Source organism: Myotis brandtii, unplaced genomic scaffold (assembly GCF_000412655.1).
Source record: "Myotis brandtii unplaced genomic scaffold, ASM41265v1 scaffold1719, whole genome shotgun sequence".
In the NCBI taxonomy this organism is placed as follows: Eukaryota; Metazoa; Chordata; class Mammalia; order Chiroptera; family Vespertilionidae; genus Myotis; species Myotis brandtii.
Window position 1 is genome coordinate 59495 of NW_005356337.1, and position 20405 is coordinate 79899.

Consider the following 20405-nt stretch of genomic DNA (forward strand, 5'->3'; position numbering starts at 1 on the left):
ATGGCTCCAGCATCCCTAGTATCTCCCAACACCAAGTTCACATTTCCCTCCCTACCTTTCACCTCACTGTTCATTCTGCCATTGTCATCCTCACTCACCAAATCCTACCCAACTTTGAAAAGTCTGATCCTCTTCCATGAAGTTGTCCTTGTCTGGGTCCACCTTTGGTAATACCTTCCTACCCTAATTCCTGTTGCCCTGGTTTCTACAGTGTATCTCATTATTGTTTAGCATAGGGTTAGGCACATGTAGCTGCTCCATAAGTACTATTAATATCATTATCCTATATAATAAAAGCCTAATATGCTAAGTGTCTGACCGTCTGTTCGACTGTTCCACCAGTTGCTATGATGTGCACTGACTACCAGGGGGCAGATGCTCCAACTGTTAGGTTAGCTTGCTGCTGGGGTCCAGCCAATCGGGACTGGGCAAGATGGGCCAGCCATGTCCAGAGCCCTCCCGAGGTCCCTCCCTGGCCCAGATCGTGCATCGGTGGGATCCCTTGGCCTTGCCTGCACCCTCTCGCAATCTGGGATCCCTCGGGGGATGTCAGAGAGCTGGTTTCGGCCCAATCCCCACAGGCCAGGTTGAGGGACCCCACTGGTGCATGAATCCGTGCACCGGGCCTCTAGTTAATATACAATTGACATGCCATAAATTTTACCTGTTTTAAGTATATGAGTCAACAACTTTTAGTAAACTTACATAGTTGTGCAATCATGACCACAATCCAATTTTAGAACATTTTTATTGCCCCCCGAAAGATTTCTTGTGCCCACCTGCAGTTATTCCCCATTCTCAACCCTAGGCCCAGACAACAACTCCTCTACTTTCTGTCTCTTTAGATTGCAAGAAATGTCTTTTTAAGCTCCTGATTTGGAGCCTCTTCACATTTTCTAATGGTCACCATCACTTACAATTGAGTCCCTTCGACAATAATCTAAGATAGACATTTCAATAATTAGACATCGTCAAATAAATGGCACCAAATCCCCCTTCCTCACTAATAAATCGATCCTATCTACTACTTATTACAATCTAAAAGATGTCATTAGTAGTTAAAACCTAAATAAACACCTAGATTTATTTTAAATGCAAGGTTGTTGATTCAGCTGTGTTTGGGTTTGAAAGTGAAAATCAGGAAGAAGGAGTTGGAGTAAACAGATAACATAATGGCATCTGAGCGCATCCAAACAAGTCAATTCACTGGTGGAAATTAATAGGTCAGACCAGCATCCTTTTCTACACGCCTTGTGTGAACGCAAGGGAGAAGGACTTCTCCTGAGGACAATTAGAAAAGACAGCCTTGGGAAGTTGCTTCCTGTTTAGGTCAAACACAAGTCAAGGCTCATAGCTTTGATTAGTTTTACTTATATGATGCCAAAACAAATGTTAACAAAAACGTTATAAAACAAATGTCTCACATGTGCGTGACCTGTGTAATGAGGAAGTAGAAAGAAGTCCTCCACATGTTCACGTTGTTGGAAGACAGCAGACTCTCAGAATCATGGTTCAGTGGATATGACTTTTTTTCAGGATTATGTGAATTTCATCCTGAAAACACTAAACTAGTTAAATCACAGTTCCAAAATGGGACATTTTAATGCTCCCTAAGTTCAATAAACATGTACTTTAACTCTCTTTTACATTTAAATACCAGAACTAGAAAGGTTTTAAAAAGCTATTCATTACAGTATGAGTTTCCTCAAAAAACTAAAAATGGAACTCCCATTTGACCCAGTGATCCCACTTCTAGGACTATATCCCAAGAAACTGGGAACACTGATCAGAAAGGATACATGCACCCCTATGTTCATAGCAGCACAATTTACAATAGCTAAGATTTGGAATCAGCCTAAGTGCCTATCAGCAGATGAGTGTATTTAAAAAATGTGGTACATCTACACAATGGAATACTATGCTGCTGTAAAAAAGGAAGGAACTCCTACCATTTGCAACAGCATGGATGGACCTGGAGAGCATTATGCTAAGTGAAATAAACCAGTCAGAGAAAGACAAATATCACATGATCTCACTCATTTGTAGAATATAATGAACAACATAAACTGATGAAGAAAAACAGATCCAGAGATAGAGAAGCATCGATCCGATGGTTAAACCTCAGAGGGAAGGTAGGGGAGGGTGGGGGTAAGAGGGAGAGATCAACCAAAGGACTTGTATGCATGAATATAAGCATAAACAATCGACACAGACAAGGGCGGATGGGGGGTAAGGGCATGAGCTGGAGGGGGGGGATACGGACACATATGTAATACCTTAATCAATAAAGAAAGAAAAAAAAAGCTATTCATGTCTATTTCCAATAATTAGAATTTTTATGTAAAACAAAATAGTCATAAGGACTAATTTATACCTAGCATATTATTTTGTGGTACAATAATATAATCTATATGAAGGTATTAAACCATGATCATCATCACTAAATACATGAGAATATTTATGATTTTGTTTATCATCATATTTTCAAGATCATGAATCATGAATCAGTGGGACCAAGTGATTTGACCAGGGCTACCTCCAGAGTCTATGAGCAAGGGAGGACAATATCTTGTTTCCACAAAGCCAATCTACTAATTAACCTTCAAGAAGTAAGCCTTTCTGCAATTATTCTAAGTAAGATAATTATTTCTTCTAACATATTCTATGGCAGGATTTCAAATATTAAGAAAATGTAAGTATTAAATCATTTGTTTCATTAAGTAATCAAAATTATTAACAAATGTTTTCTGCCCTAGAGTCTGCATATTAAAATGGTATTTAAAATTTAACAAAATCAACACTGGGATAGGCACTACTAAAATACAAGCTTTTCAATTGGCAAAATACTGTAATTAAACTTTTAAAAAATATGGGTATATATTTTATTGTTTATAATTGAAATACCATTGTGCCCATTAAAACAATTATTTTTTATTCTGAGTACATAAAAAACCCAAATATAACTATTACAAACCCTCACATAACTCTTACCTTACTTAAATGAGGAATATTTTTAAACTTTCTTAAGTTTTCATTGGCCTCAGTAACCAATTATGTATATTCATTAATAGGGAATATTCCTATATGTTTCTTTTGGGTCAAATTAAGTCAATTGGTTATAAAAAGTCTGAAATAAGGAGATATATTTCCATAGAAGAGAGATAACTGTGATCTAATACTCTCACCTATAAAATATAAACAAACAGATTTACACTGTTTCCAAGTAAAACTTAAATTTACCATGAAACTTTTTTTAAATTAGGAAAGTTATTCCTTTGTTTAATTTTTAAATAAATCTAATGTACTGAATTTCTGGACCCAAGTGCTACTTGCAACGTGTGATGAAAGGCATTTTTCCGTTCTTTCTGAACTGGCCAGTTCAAGATGCAGTGAGATTTAAACATTCCTCTTCGCAAGCAGAGTGCATGGTTCAGTTTATAATCTGGAATCTCCTCAAGAAAGATCAAGATAATGGAATCTAGGTTTTGTTCAATAGCTTTTTGAACTGCTTGGTGCACCTTGAATCTAAGTAAAAACAAACAAACAAAACCACAAGAAATTGAATTAAGTTATATATAAATATACAGTTTTTAATAGTCAAAAGCTCTAAAATCTAAAATTCCCCTTAGAATTTACTTTGATATCTCACTAAAAATCAGGTTATATTTTTTCTTAATTTTATTTTTTAAACTAGAGGCCCGATGCATGAAGATTCATGCAAGAATGGGCCTTCCTTCACCTGGCTGCCAGCACCACCTTTGCTCTGGCCAGAGCTGCCTTTCTGCCTTCCCACACCTCCCAGAGGCCCGGAGCAGCACGATGCAAGCGTCCCGCCCCACCCCGCCCCTGGCCGCTCGGTGCCTGTATATGCAAATTAACCCACCATCTTTGTTGGGTTAATTTGCATACTCACTCCTGATTGGCTGGTGGGCATCATGAAGGTATGGTCAATTTGCATTTTTCTCTTTTATTAGTGTAGATTCTTTGAGTTGTGAGTAAAATGTTGGTAATGTTGAAAAGCTCAATGTAAAAACAGCTATATACTTCAAATGTCACAGTGTTCACCTACCTTTTGCATAATGGATCTTTTAATAGATGTTGTGTTACAACAAAAATGGTTTTTCTGCTCCTTTTGATGCTATTAACAATTGCTTCAAGTTCAAGGACACCTGCCTGGAAGTCCCTTTCTTCCAGACAAAATCTGAGAGTTTGATCTTGTTCTTCCATTGGGGAGAAGTTCTCCCAGACCCAGTCCCTATCTTCATAGGCATGAATTATATACGCCGCATAGTCAAACTGCTCTGGCTGTCTATCCATTTCTTTGAAACCAAGAGCTCGATGCACTAAAACATTCCAGTAGAAGGATATCCTCCAGCCTTCAAAATGGATGAACAGTACAATAAAAATAAAACTCAATAATATACTGGTATTTATCATGAAAAGGAGTTTGAAGGGGGCACTGTCTTTGCAGGGTGATATATCAAAAAGCATCACTGGAAAACCATGATATTGAGGCGGGGTATTGCAGAGGTAATGGCTTGATAGTTCAGAGATATTGGTATGGGTAGCATTGAGCCAGGTAACAAACCAGGCAATACTTTCACACGTGCAATCAAACGGATTAAAGCGCATATCTAAATTACTCAGGTTCCTGAAAGCTGGCCCAAAAACATCCTTCTCAACTGATGTGATGAGATTCTTCTGAAGGTTCAACGACTTTAGAGATGCCTGATTGTCAAAGATGGATGGTGGAAGTATGTTTAAATTATTCAACCCTAAATTGATGCTCTTTAACTGAAGCAAGTCCTTGAAGACTTCTGCTGGGATCTCATCAAAGCCGTTAGACTCTAAATTAAGGATGTGGAGGTGAGAAAGACCCTTTAGAAAATTAACAGGACCACCAGGATTTGCTTGTTTCCAGAGCCGGGCTAAGTTGTTATGCTGCAAATCAAGAATTTCCAGTCTGTCCAGACCCTCCAACAGTTCATCATTGATGTTGGCTATGTTGTTGTTGCTTAGATCGAGGATGGTCATATTGGCAAGAGGGCGAAAAGGTGAAGGGGAGCTATCCAGGTTTTTAAGGGCCACCCTTCGGAGCATCAGTTGCTGAAGGCTTGGAACCAGGGCAAAAGAGCTGCTAGTCAGTTGCAGGTATTTGTTGTAGGAAAGGTAGATTTCAACAATGTTTTCTAGACCTCTCCATTCCTGGCCTGTGAGTTCCTGCCCAATGTCATTAATGCCGAGGTCAAGTACCTTTAGGTGGCCCAACCAAGAAAAAGCACCCCTCTCTATTTTTGAGATCTTATTTTTTGTTAGGTTGAGCATTAGTAAAGGAGAATGAGCAAGTGATACAAATGTTTTATTTGTTAAAGTTTGCAAACTGGTGAAGGAGTTGGATAGACTTAAATATCGCAGCTGTGTGAGTCCCGTGAACATATTGCTTTTTATGCCTGGAAAGTTGTTATCGTCCATGTTAAGATGCTCCAAACATGTTAGCCACTGAAAGGCAAAATCATCAATCTTGGGAAACAAAGCAAGGGAATTGCTTTGTTTAGTAAAAGAGCGTCTCAAATTCAGGTATCTCACGTTGAAAAGCCCATAGAAGGAGCGAGAAGACAAATGTACTATGTTATTATACTCCAGGAAGAGATATTCTAGATGTGGAAGCCACGCAAAGGAATCATTGCCGATCGCATTTAAGCCATTATAGGAAAGATCAAGCATGGTGAGGTTCGTCTGCTTTAGTCCAGCGAAAGTCGTGTTGCTTGTTCTGTACAGCTGGGTGCCGCTCAGGGAGAGAGTCTGAATGCTTGTGTTTGACAATTCCTGACAAAGGTTCTCAGTGAGACTGGGGCCCAGTTGGACATTGTTCAGAGAGAGACCAAATAATTTTCCAATTGCATGGAAACACCCTGGAGAAAACTAAGGGTGGAGGGAAAAAAAGAGGTGAATAACCAAGACACAGTAGAGTTTGTATGACCCTTGCAACACAATCCGTTAAACACAATGCGTTACTCCAGCCCCCTTCCCTTTTCATCACCTTCTCTGGGTTTTCTCTCCATCCCTCTAATGCACAGCTCCTTACTCTGCACCTTGCTCCAACACTCCTCTCTGCCCCTCCCCTGGCCACAGGGTAACTTCTACTCAGCATCCATGGCTCAGCTTAGATGTCACTCCTGCTGGGGTCCTTACATGCCTGATATGTGCTACATTGTCTAGCACACAGTTCAATGAAGTAATGTTTATTACACTAACTTTATAACTGGAGAACTGGAGTAGAGAGAACTTGAATAATTTGCCTGATTGCACAATTAATAAGAGAGAAAGCCCAGAGAGGAAGGCAACTAAATTAGCTCTAAAGCCCGTGCTCTTAAGCATCATGCTATGTTAATTCTTTCAGAGATTTTGTAAGATAGATGGTATTTCCACTTTACATGTGAGGACCCAGAGAGGTGAAGTTCCCCAAAGTCAAAGTACTGGTCTATAATGGAAGGAGGATTTTAAGCCACTTCTGTTTGACAGCAGAGGCCTAGCTCCTAATTGCTACCCAACTCCCTTTCTTGTGAGGGTGACATCAATGACCAAGAAGTCAGTGTGAAGGATTTCGCAAGTCTATAGAGATTTTTGGATTCCTATCCATGTGACACAATTACGGACTGCCCACACTTAAAGACAGAACACGAAATAATTTATCTCACTTCTTACCTCTTTAATTTGATTTGAAGACAACTCTAATTTTTTTAAAGAAGAATTGCCAAGGAAATCAAGTTCTTCACGTTTTAGTACATGAATTTTATTATTTGATAATAAAAGCTCTTGGAGATTTTCCAGTTGGAGTTGAGTTCCTAATTTAGTAGATGATAAGCCATTGTGAGATAAATCTAATTTGATTAAATTCTGAGAGGAAAAAATAAGTAGATGTTAGAATCTTGCCATCAAAAATAGTTCTTCTAAATCAGGGGTGGGGAAAATTTTTTCTGCCAAGTGCCATTTGGATATTTATAATATCATTCATATGCTATACAAAACCATCAACTTAAACATTAGCCAGCATATTTGATCAAACACTTAATTAACTCATTTTTAATGCCTTGGTAGGGCCAGACCAAATGATTTTACGGGCCTTATATAGTCTGCAGGCCGATGTTTCCCACCCCTACTCTAAATGTATGTGAACCTTAGGAAGAACTCAACAGCAAAATGTCATTTCTCTATTATTCTATAGAAAACTGACAATCGGAGTAATAAAAATCTTTGTTGAGATTAAAAATATTATTGTTGTAAGGATTTAGTTTCTTACATCAAGAATCACTTTATTTCTCTTACTGAAATAAGAAAGGCTTAAGCTTACTCATTCATGACATAAAGAATAGTCATAATGAGCATGTATTTACATATCTCTATATGTAAAAGCCTAAGCAACCGGCTGACTGTTCAACCGACCGGTAGCTATGACACGCACTGACCACCAGGGGGCAGACACTCAATGCAGGAGTGGAAAACACAGGCATGGAAACATGGAACAAACTGATGAATCTCAGAGGAAAGGGGGGAGAGAAGAAGGTGGGAAGAGATTAACCAAAGATCTTATATGCATACTAGAGGATTCATGCACCAGTGGGGTCCCTCGGCCTGGCCTGCATCCTCTCGCAATCCAGGATCCCTTGGGGAATATCAGATAGCCAGTTTCAGCCAAAACTCAGCAGGCTAGGCCGAGGGACCCCACCGGTGCACAAATCCGTGCACCGAGCCTCTAGTTTATTTATAATAAACATGTATTTCTGATCTAAGGAATATTCATGTAGCTTTTCAAACATATAGTGTCATACATCAGCCTTGAAACTAAATAACAGGAAAAGAGAAATGTTTTCTTAAAAACTATGAGGCCCTGCTGGTGTTGTTCAGTGGTTGAGCATCAACCTATGAACCAGAAGGTCATGGTTCGATTCTCAGTCAGGGCACATTCCTGGGCTTGGTGCCCATTGTGCGGCATGCAAGAGGCAGCCAATTGATGATTCTCTCTCATCATTGATGTTTCTATTTCTCTCTCCCTCTCCCTTTCTTTCTGAAATCAATAAAATATATTTTAAAAGAGAACTATGAGTAGAGCTTTGTCAACCATGAAATCCTAAGAAGATTTTTATATTGAGCAAGATCGATAGCTATGCAAACTTTGCATCATGACTAGTAGAGAATGTTCATTTTTGTTTGTTTTGTCAGTGTTGTGGGGTGTTTTTTCACCCAATGCTGTTTTTGAACATGTATGCTACAAACTCAAGTAAAAGATAAGGAAACATTGATATATATATGTTAGGGCAAAATCTTATGTCTATTACAGAGAATAACACTTTTATTTATTTTAAAAAAATAATGTTAAAATTTCCCCCAATGATTACTCCAACCAGATATTGAGGTCTTTGTATCCAAAGATATTTTTTCCAATTCAAAATCTAAGAAGGCCCCACAAGAAATTTCAAATAGCTTCCAAGCAAATCATTTTATAAAAGTTTCTAAGCATATTTAAATATATATGTGTTCTTGGCATCTGAGGTCAAGAAATGACCAGGTGTTTATAAGTCCATAAAAAGAAGAAAACAAATAGTTTTGAAAATGGCTTTGGCTTAGGAAAAGCACTTAATAACTGTCTCAAATTTAGAGATATTAAATACAGGGTGGGGCAAAAGTAGGTTTACAGTTGTGAGTACATGAAACAGTTTATTTTTGTATTATTTATTAATTGTATTATTTTTCATATGAGCAACTATCAACCTACTTTAGCTCTACCTTGTACATTTTTCACAGACTTAAAATTCAAGTGAAGTACTAAAAGGAAAACTGTAAGTAGTCATTGGAAGGCAATATTGTGAGATTTCTAAAATCAAGAATAGATAACTTTAATTTGAACAACTTATCATGTATCACTGTGTTAACCTTATTTAAGTCAGAATTTGCCCTCGACATTTTCCTCATTATTTCAGGTACAAAATCAGCAGCCTTGAAAGGTTATTTGCTGTGCTCCTCATGGGATGTTCTGATTCATCTCTGATCTCTGCCTCTTGTATCTAAGAAAGTTCTATTTCTAATGGGAAGAAGCAAGAGATGCAGAGATCTTTAAAATTAAGATTGAAACTGATTTAAGCCCTGGCCGGTTTGGCTCAGTGGATAGAGTGTCAGCCTGCAGACTGAAGGGTCCTGGGTTTGATTCCAGTCAAGATCACATACCCGGGTTACGAGCTCGATCCCCAGTAGGGGGCGTGCAGGAGGCAACCAATCAATGATTCTCTTTCATCATTGATGTTTCTATTTCTCTCTCCTCTTCCTTCCTCTCTGAAATCAATAAAAAAAATTTTAAAAAGAAAGAAACTGATTTAAAATGATATTTTCTCTTTTGAAAACATTTCCCATGATAATGGCAATATTTGTGTGTGGTTCCCCTCAGCCCCCCAATTTGGGTAGATTAAATTTCTCCTTCTTCACCCAGATACCTAGATATTAAGTATAAGAATGACTACATGACTTGAAATCTTAACATTAGATAACATACTTTTCATTTATTATATGGAAATAAACATTTTCATCTTACCTTCAGGTCTTTAAAGGGATTATTTTGAATTTTATGGATTAAGTTGTACCTAAGATGGAGTTCAGTCAAATTTCGGCAGAAGATAAAGGTTTTGTCAGAAAGTTGAGATAGCTCATTGTGTTGGAGGTTCAAAATTTCCAACAAGGGAAGTTTTTGGCACAATTCTGACTCCAGTTTTGAAATGGAGTTAAATCCTGCATCCAAGATAGTAAGTTGACTGTATCTTGTAAAATTGGCAGGTGGTAATTTTCTGAGTTGATTATGGGTTAGATTTAGCACTGTTATGTTTGCTGGGAGGTCATCGGGTATCTGAGTCAACTTCAGATGACTGCAGTCAGCTACTTCATGCCAAACAGCACATCTGTTGGCAGAAGACGTACACTGTATCCAAAAGGGCAACAGTCCCAAAAAGCAGGAGATATGACACAGCAGACTCCAGTTCATGATTCCGCCCTATAAAAAAACATTAAAAAGCAATAAATTACATTAATAACACATGTTTTCCCATGCATTGGTATATTCTTTGTAAAATATATAACCAAATGTATCTATGCATGATTTTTTTACTATAACTTTCATGATATACAAGTATGTATTATACAAGTAGTACATTAAATGGAAACTAGTGGCCCAGTGCACAGATTCGTGCACACTGAAAGGAAATTAATTAGAAGAAATATTTTAATATCACTATTTGCCTTTTCTCTATAATAGAAGTGTCAGAGGTGAAAGAAAATTAGTAAGATGTACATGAAAATAATATATAAATGATTAATAAATAAACAATAACAACATGATATAACAACAAAGACATGATATGAAAACAACAAAAACATGATATAAAAACAACATTGATACAAACAATGACTGATAAATTGATTAAACTTATTCTAATATCTCCCTGTATACCACATTAAGAGTAAAAACACTTTCAGAGTGCTTGACTAATTTCCCTTGTGATGAAGTATTTACAACTTTAACATCACACGCTCTTCAAACTCGAGAGAAAGCAACATATACTGACCATGTCTGAAAATGGGTTTAGGTAGGAATATTCCTATTCTGTCTAGAGTTTGTCCTTGTGATTTATTAATAGTCATCACAAATGACTATTTCCCCAATCACAGGAAACTGTCTTCAAATAATTTAAATGGGAGGCCAGTGTCAGACTGGGACAAAGCAATTCGTTAATCATTAATTTCTTTAAATATGCCGGGTATTCTGGAAAATTTATATCATTTGGATAAACTTTGCCTTTGCTACAACATTGAGTAAATTTTCCATCAGTTGGTTTTTCATCGGATAAATTCAGGGATAGGCAAAATTGACATGTAAGAGTCATTCCACCACACTGTGTTCAACAATTGCATCCTCATTTATCTCATTTTGCTATGAAGGCAGTTCCTACCAGTATTGGTAGTACTTGTCGATGGTTGTTCTTCGGACATATTCTGTTGACAATATTGCTTTCTTTCAGCCTCAGAGGTACGCTGTGCCAGTAGTCGGTCTTCAGATACATTCTGTCGACAACCCTGGCTTCTTTTGGCTTCAGAGGTATGTTGTGGCAGTAGTTGATCTTTAGACATATTCTGTTGACAATTTTGGCTTCAGAATGTCAACAAAAACGTGACATCATTACCCGGCGCCCACAGCCACCGTTTCCAGGCTGGGCTGGGCTGTGGGCCGCATTTTGCACTATGGGGTCTCAGCAGCATCGGCTGCGGTTTGGTGGGCTGTCACTCCAGGGTGGTGGCGGGGCCAAGTTCCACTTGGGGGAAGCGAGGGTTGCTTTGTAGGCGCCAAATCCGCGGTGCCATTTCTCTGTGCACGTCATGGCAGCTCCTGTGTTGAGTGTCTGCCCTCTGGTGGTCAGTGCGCATCATAGTGACCAGTCGGATGGTCAGACACTTAGAATATTAGCCATGTATGTATAATTCAAACAGCACAGAAAATACAAAACGGATAATACAAACTCCCTCTTCACCCTTCACTTCCACTCCCATGGCAATGACCTAAAGTAACCTCTTGACAGTGTCTATTTTTAATTCTCGTGGTCACCTTCACAAACCTAAATAATATGCATATGCTACTATTTCTTCATTTACTGACTAAGTATTTTCTTCCCACTCTAAAGATAAGGAACTTAATTATTCTGTTTCATCATTGTTGTCACAATTTTTCTTTAGTTATTTTTAATTTAATTTAGTCTCTTGTTACAATTTTAATTTTAAAGACTATACTTAGAATTCTACTTATTGATCAACCAACTTTACACAAAAAAATCTCTCGACTCTTCACCATGTGATACAGGAAATATGCACCCCTGTATTTTCTACACACTCCTTCCTTCCTTGCATTTCCTAAAACTGCCAGCTATAATAGATATACAACGTTAGCATTTATCCTAAGACTATGATAAGTCAGATATACTTGGTCTAGATCAATTCATAAAATCTAAAGTCAATAGATATCATTTACAATTTTATGATTATATAAATGACCATTCACTGCAGAATCAGTAAGACTTGAAGAAACACTGTCATTAAGAGAACAAACTCTGGAAATACACCCTCTGTGTTCTGATCCTGGATCCTCTACTATATAGCCTGGAGCAAGTTAATTCATTTCTCAGGCCTTAGTTTTCTCATCTTGTAAGTAGAGATAATTAGAGTCACTCCTCCATAGGTTGTTACAAAGGTTAAAAGAAATAAGTCTTTCGGTATCTGGAACAAAGCAGGATTTACTACTATTATTAATCAGTATAATAATCCATGTTGTATAAAGTGGTAATTATAACTATTTCCTATTTTGTAAATTTTTTGCTTTATAAAGGAAAATCTATGCAAAACAAAAAATATCACCCGACAACCACAGCTCACCATTAAATCGGAAGGAAACAGTAGTGGGAGCCACGCATGTAAAATACTTGATATTCACGGAAATGCATGCAGCCCCTTTAACTCCACCCTGGGTTAGGTGGAGAGCTTCATTCAGGACCAACGTGGCACTGTCTTCGCAGGCTGGGAAGCAGCCAGCATCCTCCCTGAACAACCACTTAAGGAGGCCTCATTCCTTTCAAAGCGCTGTTTTTCCATTTCATTTTAAAGAATGAAAAGAAAGTCTCAGGTTAGGAGGCATCCATGGGACATCTTACCCTACTACTTGGTCTAAAGAGCGAAATTAATAAATTTAATCACTTGTAATACAACATTCACAAAATCCGAGGCCTTTAAAAAATTCTTTTTGTTTGTTTCTTTTCATTAGTGGAGACCTTTACTTTCCCTCTTCCAGGGCACATGTCCGGGGCTTCCCAATGCAGCAGGTGGGCTGGTGACCCTCAGAGTAAGTGATCTCTCCTCTTCGGGAGACGCCCAGACCCTTACCAGTGGGGTTTCCGAACCCGTTTGACATCCCACCTATTGGCATTTTCCTGGTGAGCAATGACACTTAACAGTTTCTTTTCTGTGCTTACTGTCCATTTGTATGTCTTCCCTATGTTCAAATATTTTGCTCATGTATTAATCAGGTTGTTTCTTTTTTATTATTGTTTTATAGTTAATATTGTGCTATAGATTGTTTAATAACTAAAACCGTACTCTTTTAATCGTTGTAGCTTTACAGTAAGTCTTGAAGTCAGAAGTGTAAATTTTCCCATTTTGTAACTCTTTTACTAGATCGCTTATTGCATGCAATGGTTTATGGGAATTATCTGAAATAATTTTATTTTTAATTTATTTAATTATCCCTCCTTATGAAGAAGTAAGTGGTAATAGGAGAGGACATGGTTGTTTTTATTTTATGCTGTGTAACCCAGAAAAATGATTAGAACGTAGCTGGTATTGAATAAATATATGTTGAATGAATAGCTTTCCACTGGCAGTTAAAAATCAGTCCAAGAAAACCACTCTTTTTTTCTATGTATGGTTACAAACTTGTTTTAGTGGAATTTGTACCCAATATAGTATTTTCTGGTATGATTGTTTACCTAGTTTACCATTTCACATGTTTTTAAAAAATCAAATGTATCCTCAAGGTATGGGGATGAATCAATAATAATATTTTAATAGATTTTTTGTATAAGATCTAAAAGTCATGTCACAAGAAGAATTCCAGATAAGTTTGAATGTAAAATCCTTTTAGGTGATTATTCTAGGAAAACAGAACTTGTCTGAGTATTTTAAATTATTCTTTTTAAAATTAATGGTTTTATTTTTATTCTACTCTAGTTCTCAGAAAAACAGAAGAAATCAGCTTCTATAAATTAACATTCCCATCTAATGGCCTTTACAATGTTGGCACTGAGTATTTTTAAAGCTATACACAATTTTATGTACCCAGGCTCTGAGGACATGGGGCCTAGCCGTTTGGAGAGCGGGTTCAGGGAGCACAGGATTCCATCTCTGTCCAAGCCAGCGCCACACTGCACAGGCTGCTTTGATTTTCCACCAGCTACAGTTTGGCTTGTACTGTTTGGTGTGTAAACTTTACATTTCTCTGCCCCCCTAAATTTAGACACATACGCTGTATGCAGACACATGCCAACACAAAGCCATACTGCAAAGTTGGGAAGCAGCTTCCTGAAACTGCTAGCCAAGGCCGACTCCATCTCCCTATGGCCTGACCCACATCTGCCCAAGCTAATCTCTGATCCTCTTACACATCCGAGTGGCTTTCCACTTCTCAGCTCCATGCTTCCTCCTTTATTAGGTCAAAGAAAGCCATTTTCTCACCCCTGTCAAGCCCATTGTCATACAATGCCAGCTCATCTCCCCCTGAAGGCTGAGAGAGGGAGACAAGCTCTTTTGAGCTCACAGGACTTTGTATCTTTAAGACGAAGTTGTGATTTTTGGGACGAAGTTGTGATTTTTGGTGAAGGCTATCGCCAAATGATTTCAGTAGCTACCCTAATGTGCCTGCCAGCTACATTACAAAGGAAAGAAACATTTTTTTTTCATTTGCTGCATAAAATGTTTTATCCTGTTCATTAGGCTTGTTGCTATTATTTGTACTGAGTCATGATACAGTTCTTCCCATACCTACATCATCTGCCTGTTCTTTCATGCTCCTAGAGTGATTCTGACTAGATTTCAAGCACCAGAGCAAAGAATCCAAAAACCATCATGCACCTAGCTTCACCCAACGAGCGATCCTAGCCCCACAGGAAGGTGAAATCTCTACCTGTGTGTACTCTGAGGACAGCTGACCGTCCCTGTTGTCGTCAGTCCCAATCCAGCCGTGTGTTCATCAGGACGGGCGGCAAATTTGCTGCAATCTCGAAAGTGAAACTGAAGTTAAAAAAAATAAAAAGACCAGTTATAGTTGGTGCATTCCAAGGAAGGCAAAGGAAACAAAACACAATCGCAGCAAGAGGCACAGAAAATAGCTCCTTAAGAATGTCTTCTGTCTTCTTCTTCAGGGGCAGTCCCCTGGGTTTCCTTAAAAGGGGCACAGATTTAGCAACAGAGAAAGTTAAGACAGTGGGACTTCGCCCCTCAGTGTGGGCAGGGCCGGTACTAAAAAGTTAATGAACATCTAACTGAGAGGGAATTCCTCTGTTATTAACCTGAGGCTGATGCAAAACTGTCAGAACTGAACAGTGTGCAGTCAGAGGGACAGGAAAAAAAAAACCCCACTCTGTTCCTAATCAAAGCTAATTACTTCCATTTCTCTAATCTCACTTTCTCTTCCTGGCGACACTGTAAGAGAAGTAAGTGCAGAAACTCACCCTTTCCCAGCAGAGAGGGAGCCGCCTTTCCCAGGCAGAACCTGCGGGGAGCACCCAGGTGCCCGGAGAAAGTTCAGATTCACTGTCCAGTCTTCCATTTGCTTTACTGACTCCAACTGGTTAAAGGAATGTGCTTGTCCAGAAATGAGCACATTTTACCGGAGGCTGCAAAACTATCAGAACTGAACAGTGTGCAGTCAGAGGGACAGGAAAAAAAAACCCCACTCTGTTCCTAATCAAAGCTAATTACTTCCATTTCTCTAATCTCACTTTCTCTTCCTGGCGACACTGTAAGAGAAGTAAGTGCAGAAACTCACCCTTTCCCAGCAGAGAGGGAGCCGCCTTTCCCAGGCAGAACCTGCGGGGAGCACCCAGGTGCCCGGAGAAAGTTCAGATTCACTGTCCAGTCTTCCATTTGCTTTACTGACTCCAACTGGTTAAAGGAATGTGCTTGTCCAGAAATGAGCACATTTTTTTATTGTTGGGATATAATATTACAACTACATAGCTATTATAGCAAAACATGGCAATTGGCAGGGACTATAGCGATCGCCTCATCCAACTCCTTAGTCTGAGAAAGGAGGAAAATGAAACCTAGTGGTGAGAGATTTGCCTAAGGACACACCACACGTTGCCGCAATGCCTTATACAAACAAGTAAAGTAATAAAACAGCCTGAGGCGGTTGAAACAGGTCACTAGCTCGACAGGGTTGCAGAATTAAGAGCAAGAAGTAAACATGTGTCAGTGTGTACACTGCCCACTCCTGGGCCCCAGATGTAGCTATTGGTTATTTAAAAGGGTCGATATTGTTCACAGGTTTAATGCAGAGGGACTCATAGGGCTTTTTGAAATAAACCTTTATTAAAAGGAACAAGGCGATTAGAACAACCAATCCAGTGTTAGCAGAAAGCCAAGGTCAGACTATATTTTTTCATCATTAAAACTTCTCCCGGGTTTATAATGTGATGAATATATTGTGGACGTAGATAGATAGTTACATTTACAGAAGAGCATTAGATAAACAGTGACCTGTGCTCATGGGTCTCCCTTCTCAGCCACCGTTCAGAAAGGACATTGTCTGGCTCGGTGGCTGAAATTCTAGAGGGCATTTCTTTTCTCTTTTTGAACTCTTTCCCTAACGTGAAGTTGCAGTTCCTCTTGCCAGTGCCATTCCATTTCTGCTCCTTAAGCTTCAGAGCGTTTAAATTAAACTCAACCAAACCATAAACTCAGCAAGAACATGAATGAAAGAGGAAATAGCGCGATGCCCTGTCTACTACTCTCACTCATGTCTACTGACCGAGACTGAACTTGAACTTCCCCTCTGAGAAAGAAACCAACATTTAACACACAGAGTTTCTGGTTTAACCTGAACTTTTACTTATTTTTATTTTTTGTAATTTTACAAAGTAGTTACAAAGTGGTGATAACTTTTGTGTCTAAGTCAACCTGTGAAGTGGGTTAGTGTGAATAATGATGTTCTCCTGATATGGCTAAAGGCTCTTCAAACCCTATGCCTTGAATTTGATATTTATTTACTAAAATAAAGTTCTAGACCCAACTTCACTATCATCCTACACTTTAAACATCCTGATTAAATTTGAATAAATTGATGTCCACTGGGCACCCAATGAATTTAATCAGAAATGTCAGGCAATACCGTTAAATTATTACACTCAACACAAGGAAGTTTAAAGTGTCAAAAGCAACCACAGGTTTTTCCTACCATTTAAAATAGTGCTCCTTTGAAACCTTTCATAAGCTAAATGGCATAAAGAGAAGCAGCCATGATCATCAATTTAATATGGAAGAACTTTTGAGCCTTCCCAGACTCAAAACATAACCTACCAAATCAACCCAAATAACATCTAAAATCCAAAATAATACTAACATGTAGTAAAAGTAGGAACCATATAATAAATATGCAACCTGAACCTGTATAAAGTAGAAATAATGTACATACAGTGTAGTTTTACTTATAGACTGACTGATTTATCCTCAAGATACACTTAGAGAAAACAGGTACTAATATAGGTCATTCGTAAAAGCAAAGCGGCTTAATGCAAACTTTGAAAAAAGCAGGGCATACCTGTAACAACTTACCTTAGTGATATTGAACTGGTCGTTGGTGAGAATTAATGCTCATGAAGATTGATCTCCATTTTACAATGCAAAGTCTGAACCAGCCAGGGAAATTAAAAAGAAGGCCCAGGTTGGAAGGGTTGGGTAACTGAATTAATTACACTTCTTTTTATCACCTAAGAGGAAGCTTTGTCTGTATCATGGGCTGATTTATAATAAGAATATGAGAACCGGTCCTTAAAAAGTGAGAAGTAAAAGTAGGAGGAAAGTTGGGAGGAGGAAGGCACACTATGAAAAAGATTTGGAGAGAAAATACAGAACCTTGACAAAATTCAGAAAGCTCCAGTAGAGTTTACAGTTTCTATAAAATGCTAATCTTAGTCTTTACTTTATGTAGAAATAGGCCTATATAAGAGTTGAATGTATACTTTAACATCATCAAAAGAAATGCAGATGTTCTTTTTTTTTAAATTACCTGTTTCTGTTGTTTGTCCAAATTTCTACTTGGTTTGTATATTTTTAGAATTGATTTGCAAGAGCTTTTTGGGATATTATAAAAATTAACTTTGACCTAAATATATTGCAGATTTTTTTTTTTACCTGATCTGTTACCTGCATTTGACTTTTTTAAGTGATTGTTTTAACTACACAAAAGTTCCTCACGGGAATGATATTATCACAATGGCAGACTAGAAAACTTTGAGATCTTGTTCTATCAAAAAACAAGAAACTGGCTGAACCAGCCCTATCGTAGCTCTGAAAAACAGCCAGAGATATATATAGTAACCAAGTGAATGCCCCATGAAGAAAATTTTGCCTTAAAAAAAGAGAAAAATAGGACATTTCACGGCTTTTTTTAATATTCACGTTTGCCCTACCCTCTCTTCAGCTCAGCACACTCTTCAGTTGGAAGACACAGCAGCCCTATTCCTAGTTATCTCCTTTGAACTGAAGATTGCAGAGTAAACCTTAACGGCCACATTCTAACCTACCTGGGAGCTTCCAAAAACCTGGCCTCTGTCTCATTGAATTTGGATCTCAAATTCAATGAAACAGAGGGGGAAAGTGGCAGCCCCTGCATGTGAAATCTTCAAGAAGACTATATACACACAGACAACTGGGACAAAAAGAGATTATGGGCGAGGACATACAATAGAACATCTCTAAGGCCCTGAAGAGAAGCTGGCATGAGACTTTTGGGATATTAAGACATTCAAACACAGCCAGGTACATGAGGGAATTAAGAAAGCCACATACAACCCCAGGCTAGAGGCATTCTTAGAAAAGACTTGAAAGGGCCTTAAGCTTCCACCTCAGGCTGATCACTAAGCTCAGAACACACCCAACCAATTAGTGAAGCACTGACTCAGCACAGCACCAGTTTGCCCAGTTTTTCTAGCAAAAAATTATAAGACATACAAAAAAGAAAAGGAAAACATGGCCCATTCAGAGCAACAATGTAAATCTCCAGTTTCTATCCTTGGGGAAGCATAGACATTGGATTTATTAGAAAAAGACTTTAAATGAGATTTCTTAAATATTCTCAAAGAATTAAGCAAAAGCACAAAGGACTAAAAGAAACCAGGAAAATGATAAATGAAAATATCAGCAGAAAGATAGAAATTGTAAGAAGGAACCAAGCAGAAATTTGGAAGTTGAAAAATACAACTGAATTAAAATATTCACTAGGTAAATTTAACATCCAATTTGAGCAGGCAGAAGACAGAATCAATGAACTTAAATTCAAGACAATTGAAATTATTAAGTCTGAGGAGCAAAAAAAATAAAATAAAATTTAAAAATAAAAGAAGAAAATGAACAGCCTAAGAGATTTGTGGGGCCCTATAACGCAAATTATTATGTGCATTGTGGTAGTTCCAGTGGGAGAAGAGAGAAAGGGGCAGAAATCGTATTTAAATACTGGCCAAAATGTTCCCAAATTTGATAAAACATATGAATCTACAAATCTACAAAGTTCAGTGAAATGCAAGTAGGATAACCACCCCCCCCCCAATTATCTTACATTATATACAAAAATTAAGTCAAAGGGGATCAAAGGATTAAACATAAGAGCTAAAATATGAATCTATTATGAGAAAATATAGGAGGAAGCTTCATAATATTGGATTTGGCAATGATTTCTTGCATATGATACCAAAACACAGGTAACTAAGAAAAAATAAATAAATTGAAAGTTATCAAAATTAAAACTGTGTATCAAAGAACACAATAAAAGAAAACCTACAGAATGGGAGAAAATATTTGCAAAATATCTGATAAGGGATTAATATCCAAAATGTATTAAAAACTGTAACTCAACAACAAATTTAAAAAACTAATAAATAATAGGCAAAGGAGTTAAATAGTCATTTTTCAAAAAAAATATACAACTGGGCAATAAGCACATAAGTAGATAATAAATGTCATTAATCATTAGGGAAATGTAAATCAAATTTACAATAAAATAATACCACACCATTAGGAAGGCCATTATTAGAATTATTAATTTAAAAATAAAAAAAATAACATATGTCAGTAAGGATGTGGGAATAATGGAATCCACGTGCATTGCTGATGGGAATGTAAAATAGTGCAGCTGCTCTGGAAAACAGTAGGATGGCTCCTCAAAAAATTAAACATAGAATTATCATGCGATCCAGCAATTCCTCTTCTAGTTACATAGAGGAATTGAAAAGAATTGACAGCAGAGACTTGAACAGATACTTGCACACAATGTTCATGCGACATTATTTACAATAACCAAAACAGAGAAGCAACTCATGTGTCCATGGATGAATGGATAAACAAAATGTGCTATATCCATACAATGGAATATTAAGCCTTAAAAAGGAAGGAAATTCCAACACATGCTGCAACATGGATGAACCTTGAAAACATGCCTAGTGAAATAAGCCAGTCACAAAAGGACAAATATTGCATGATGTCACTTAATGACTGGAATAGTCAAACTGATAGAGACAGAAAGTAGAATAGAGTTTACTAATGTCTTAGAA

At 37.8% G+C, this 20405-nt stretch overlaps 1 protein-coding gene and 1 long non-coding RNA gene across 4 annotated transcripts; one reads left to right on the forward strand and one right to left on the reverse strand.

Moving 5' to 3' along the window:
- Nucleotides 1–2909: 2909 nt before the first annotated feature.
- TLR3 (toll-like receptor 3) lies at nucleotides 2910–15452 on the reverse strand. 3 transcript variants are annotated; one of them, XM_005863095.2, is made up of 6 exons: nucleotides 15309–15452; nucleotides 14762–14868; nucleotides 9584–10036; nucleotides 6706–6897; nucleotides 4070–5922; nucleotides 2910–3525 (listed from the first exon to the last, which is right to left on the reverse strand). In XM_005863095.2, exons 3-6 carry the CDS (start codon nucleotides 10025–10027, stop codon nucleotides 3297–3299), a joined length of 2718 nt encoding a protein of 905 aa, XP_005863157.1. In that variant the 5' UTR covers nucleotides 10028–10036; nucleotides 14762–14868; nucleotides 15309–15452; the 3' UTR covers nucleotides 2910–3296. The 3 variants fall into 3 exon arrangements, with proteins under 3 accessions (XP_005863157.1, XP_005863156.1, XP_005863158.1); XM_005863094.2 differs by lacking the exons at nucleotides 14762–14868; nucleotides 15309–15452 and adding an exon at nucleotides 12463–12642; XM_005863096.2 differs by lacking the exons at nucleotides 14762–14868; nucleotides 15309–15452 and adding an exon at nucleotides 10992–11101.
- Nucleotides 8805–17774, forward strand: LOC106725570. The gene is made up of 3 exons (XR_001361455.1): nucleotides 8805–8815; nucleotides 15287–15290; nucleotides 17743–17774. It is a non-coding gene; the product is annotated as an uncharacterized LOC106725570 (long non-coding RNA).
- Nucleotides 17775–20405: the final 2631 nt, after the last annotated feature.

Bases quoted from the DNA above. Each gene is read 5' to 3' on its own strand.
- TLR3 (XM_005863094.2), bottom strand. The intron at 5,923-6,705 runs GTAAGAAGTGAG...CTCCACCCTTAG, and splicing joins CTTCAAATCAAATTAAAGAG to TTTTCTCCAGGGTGTTTCCA. The intron at 3,526-4,069 runs GTAGGTGAACAC...GTTTTTACTTAG, and splicing joins AAAGATCCATTATGCAAAAG to ATTCAAGGTGCACCAAGCAG.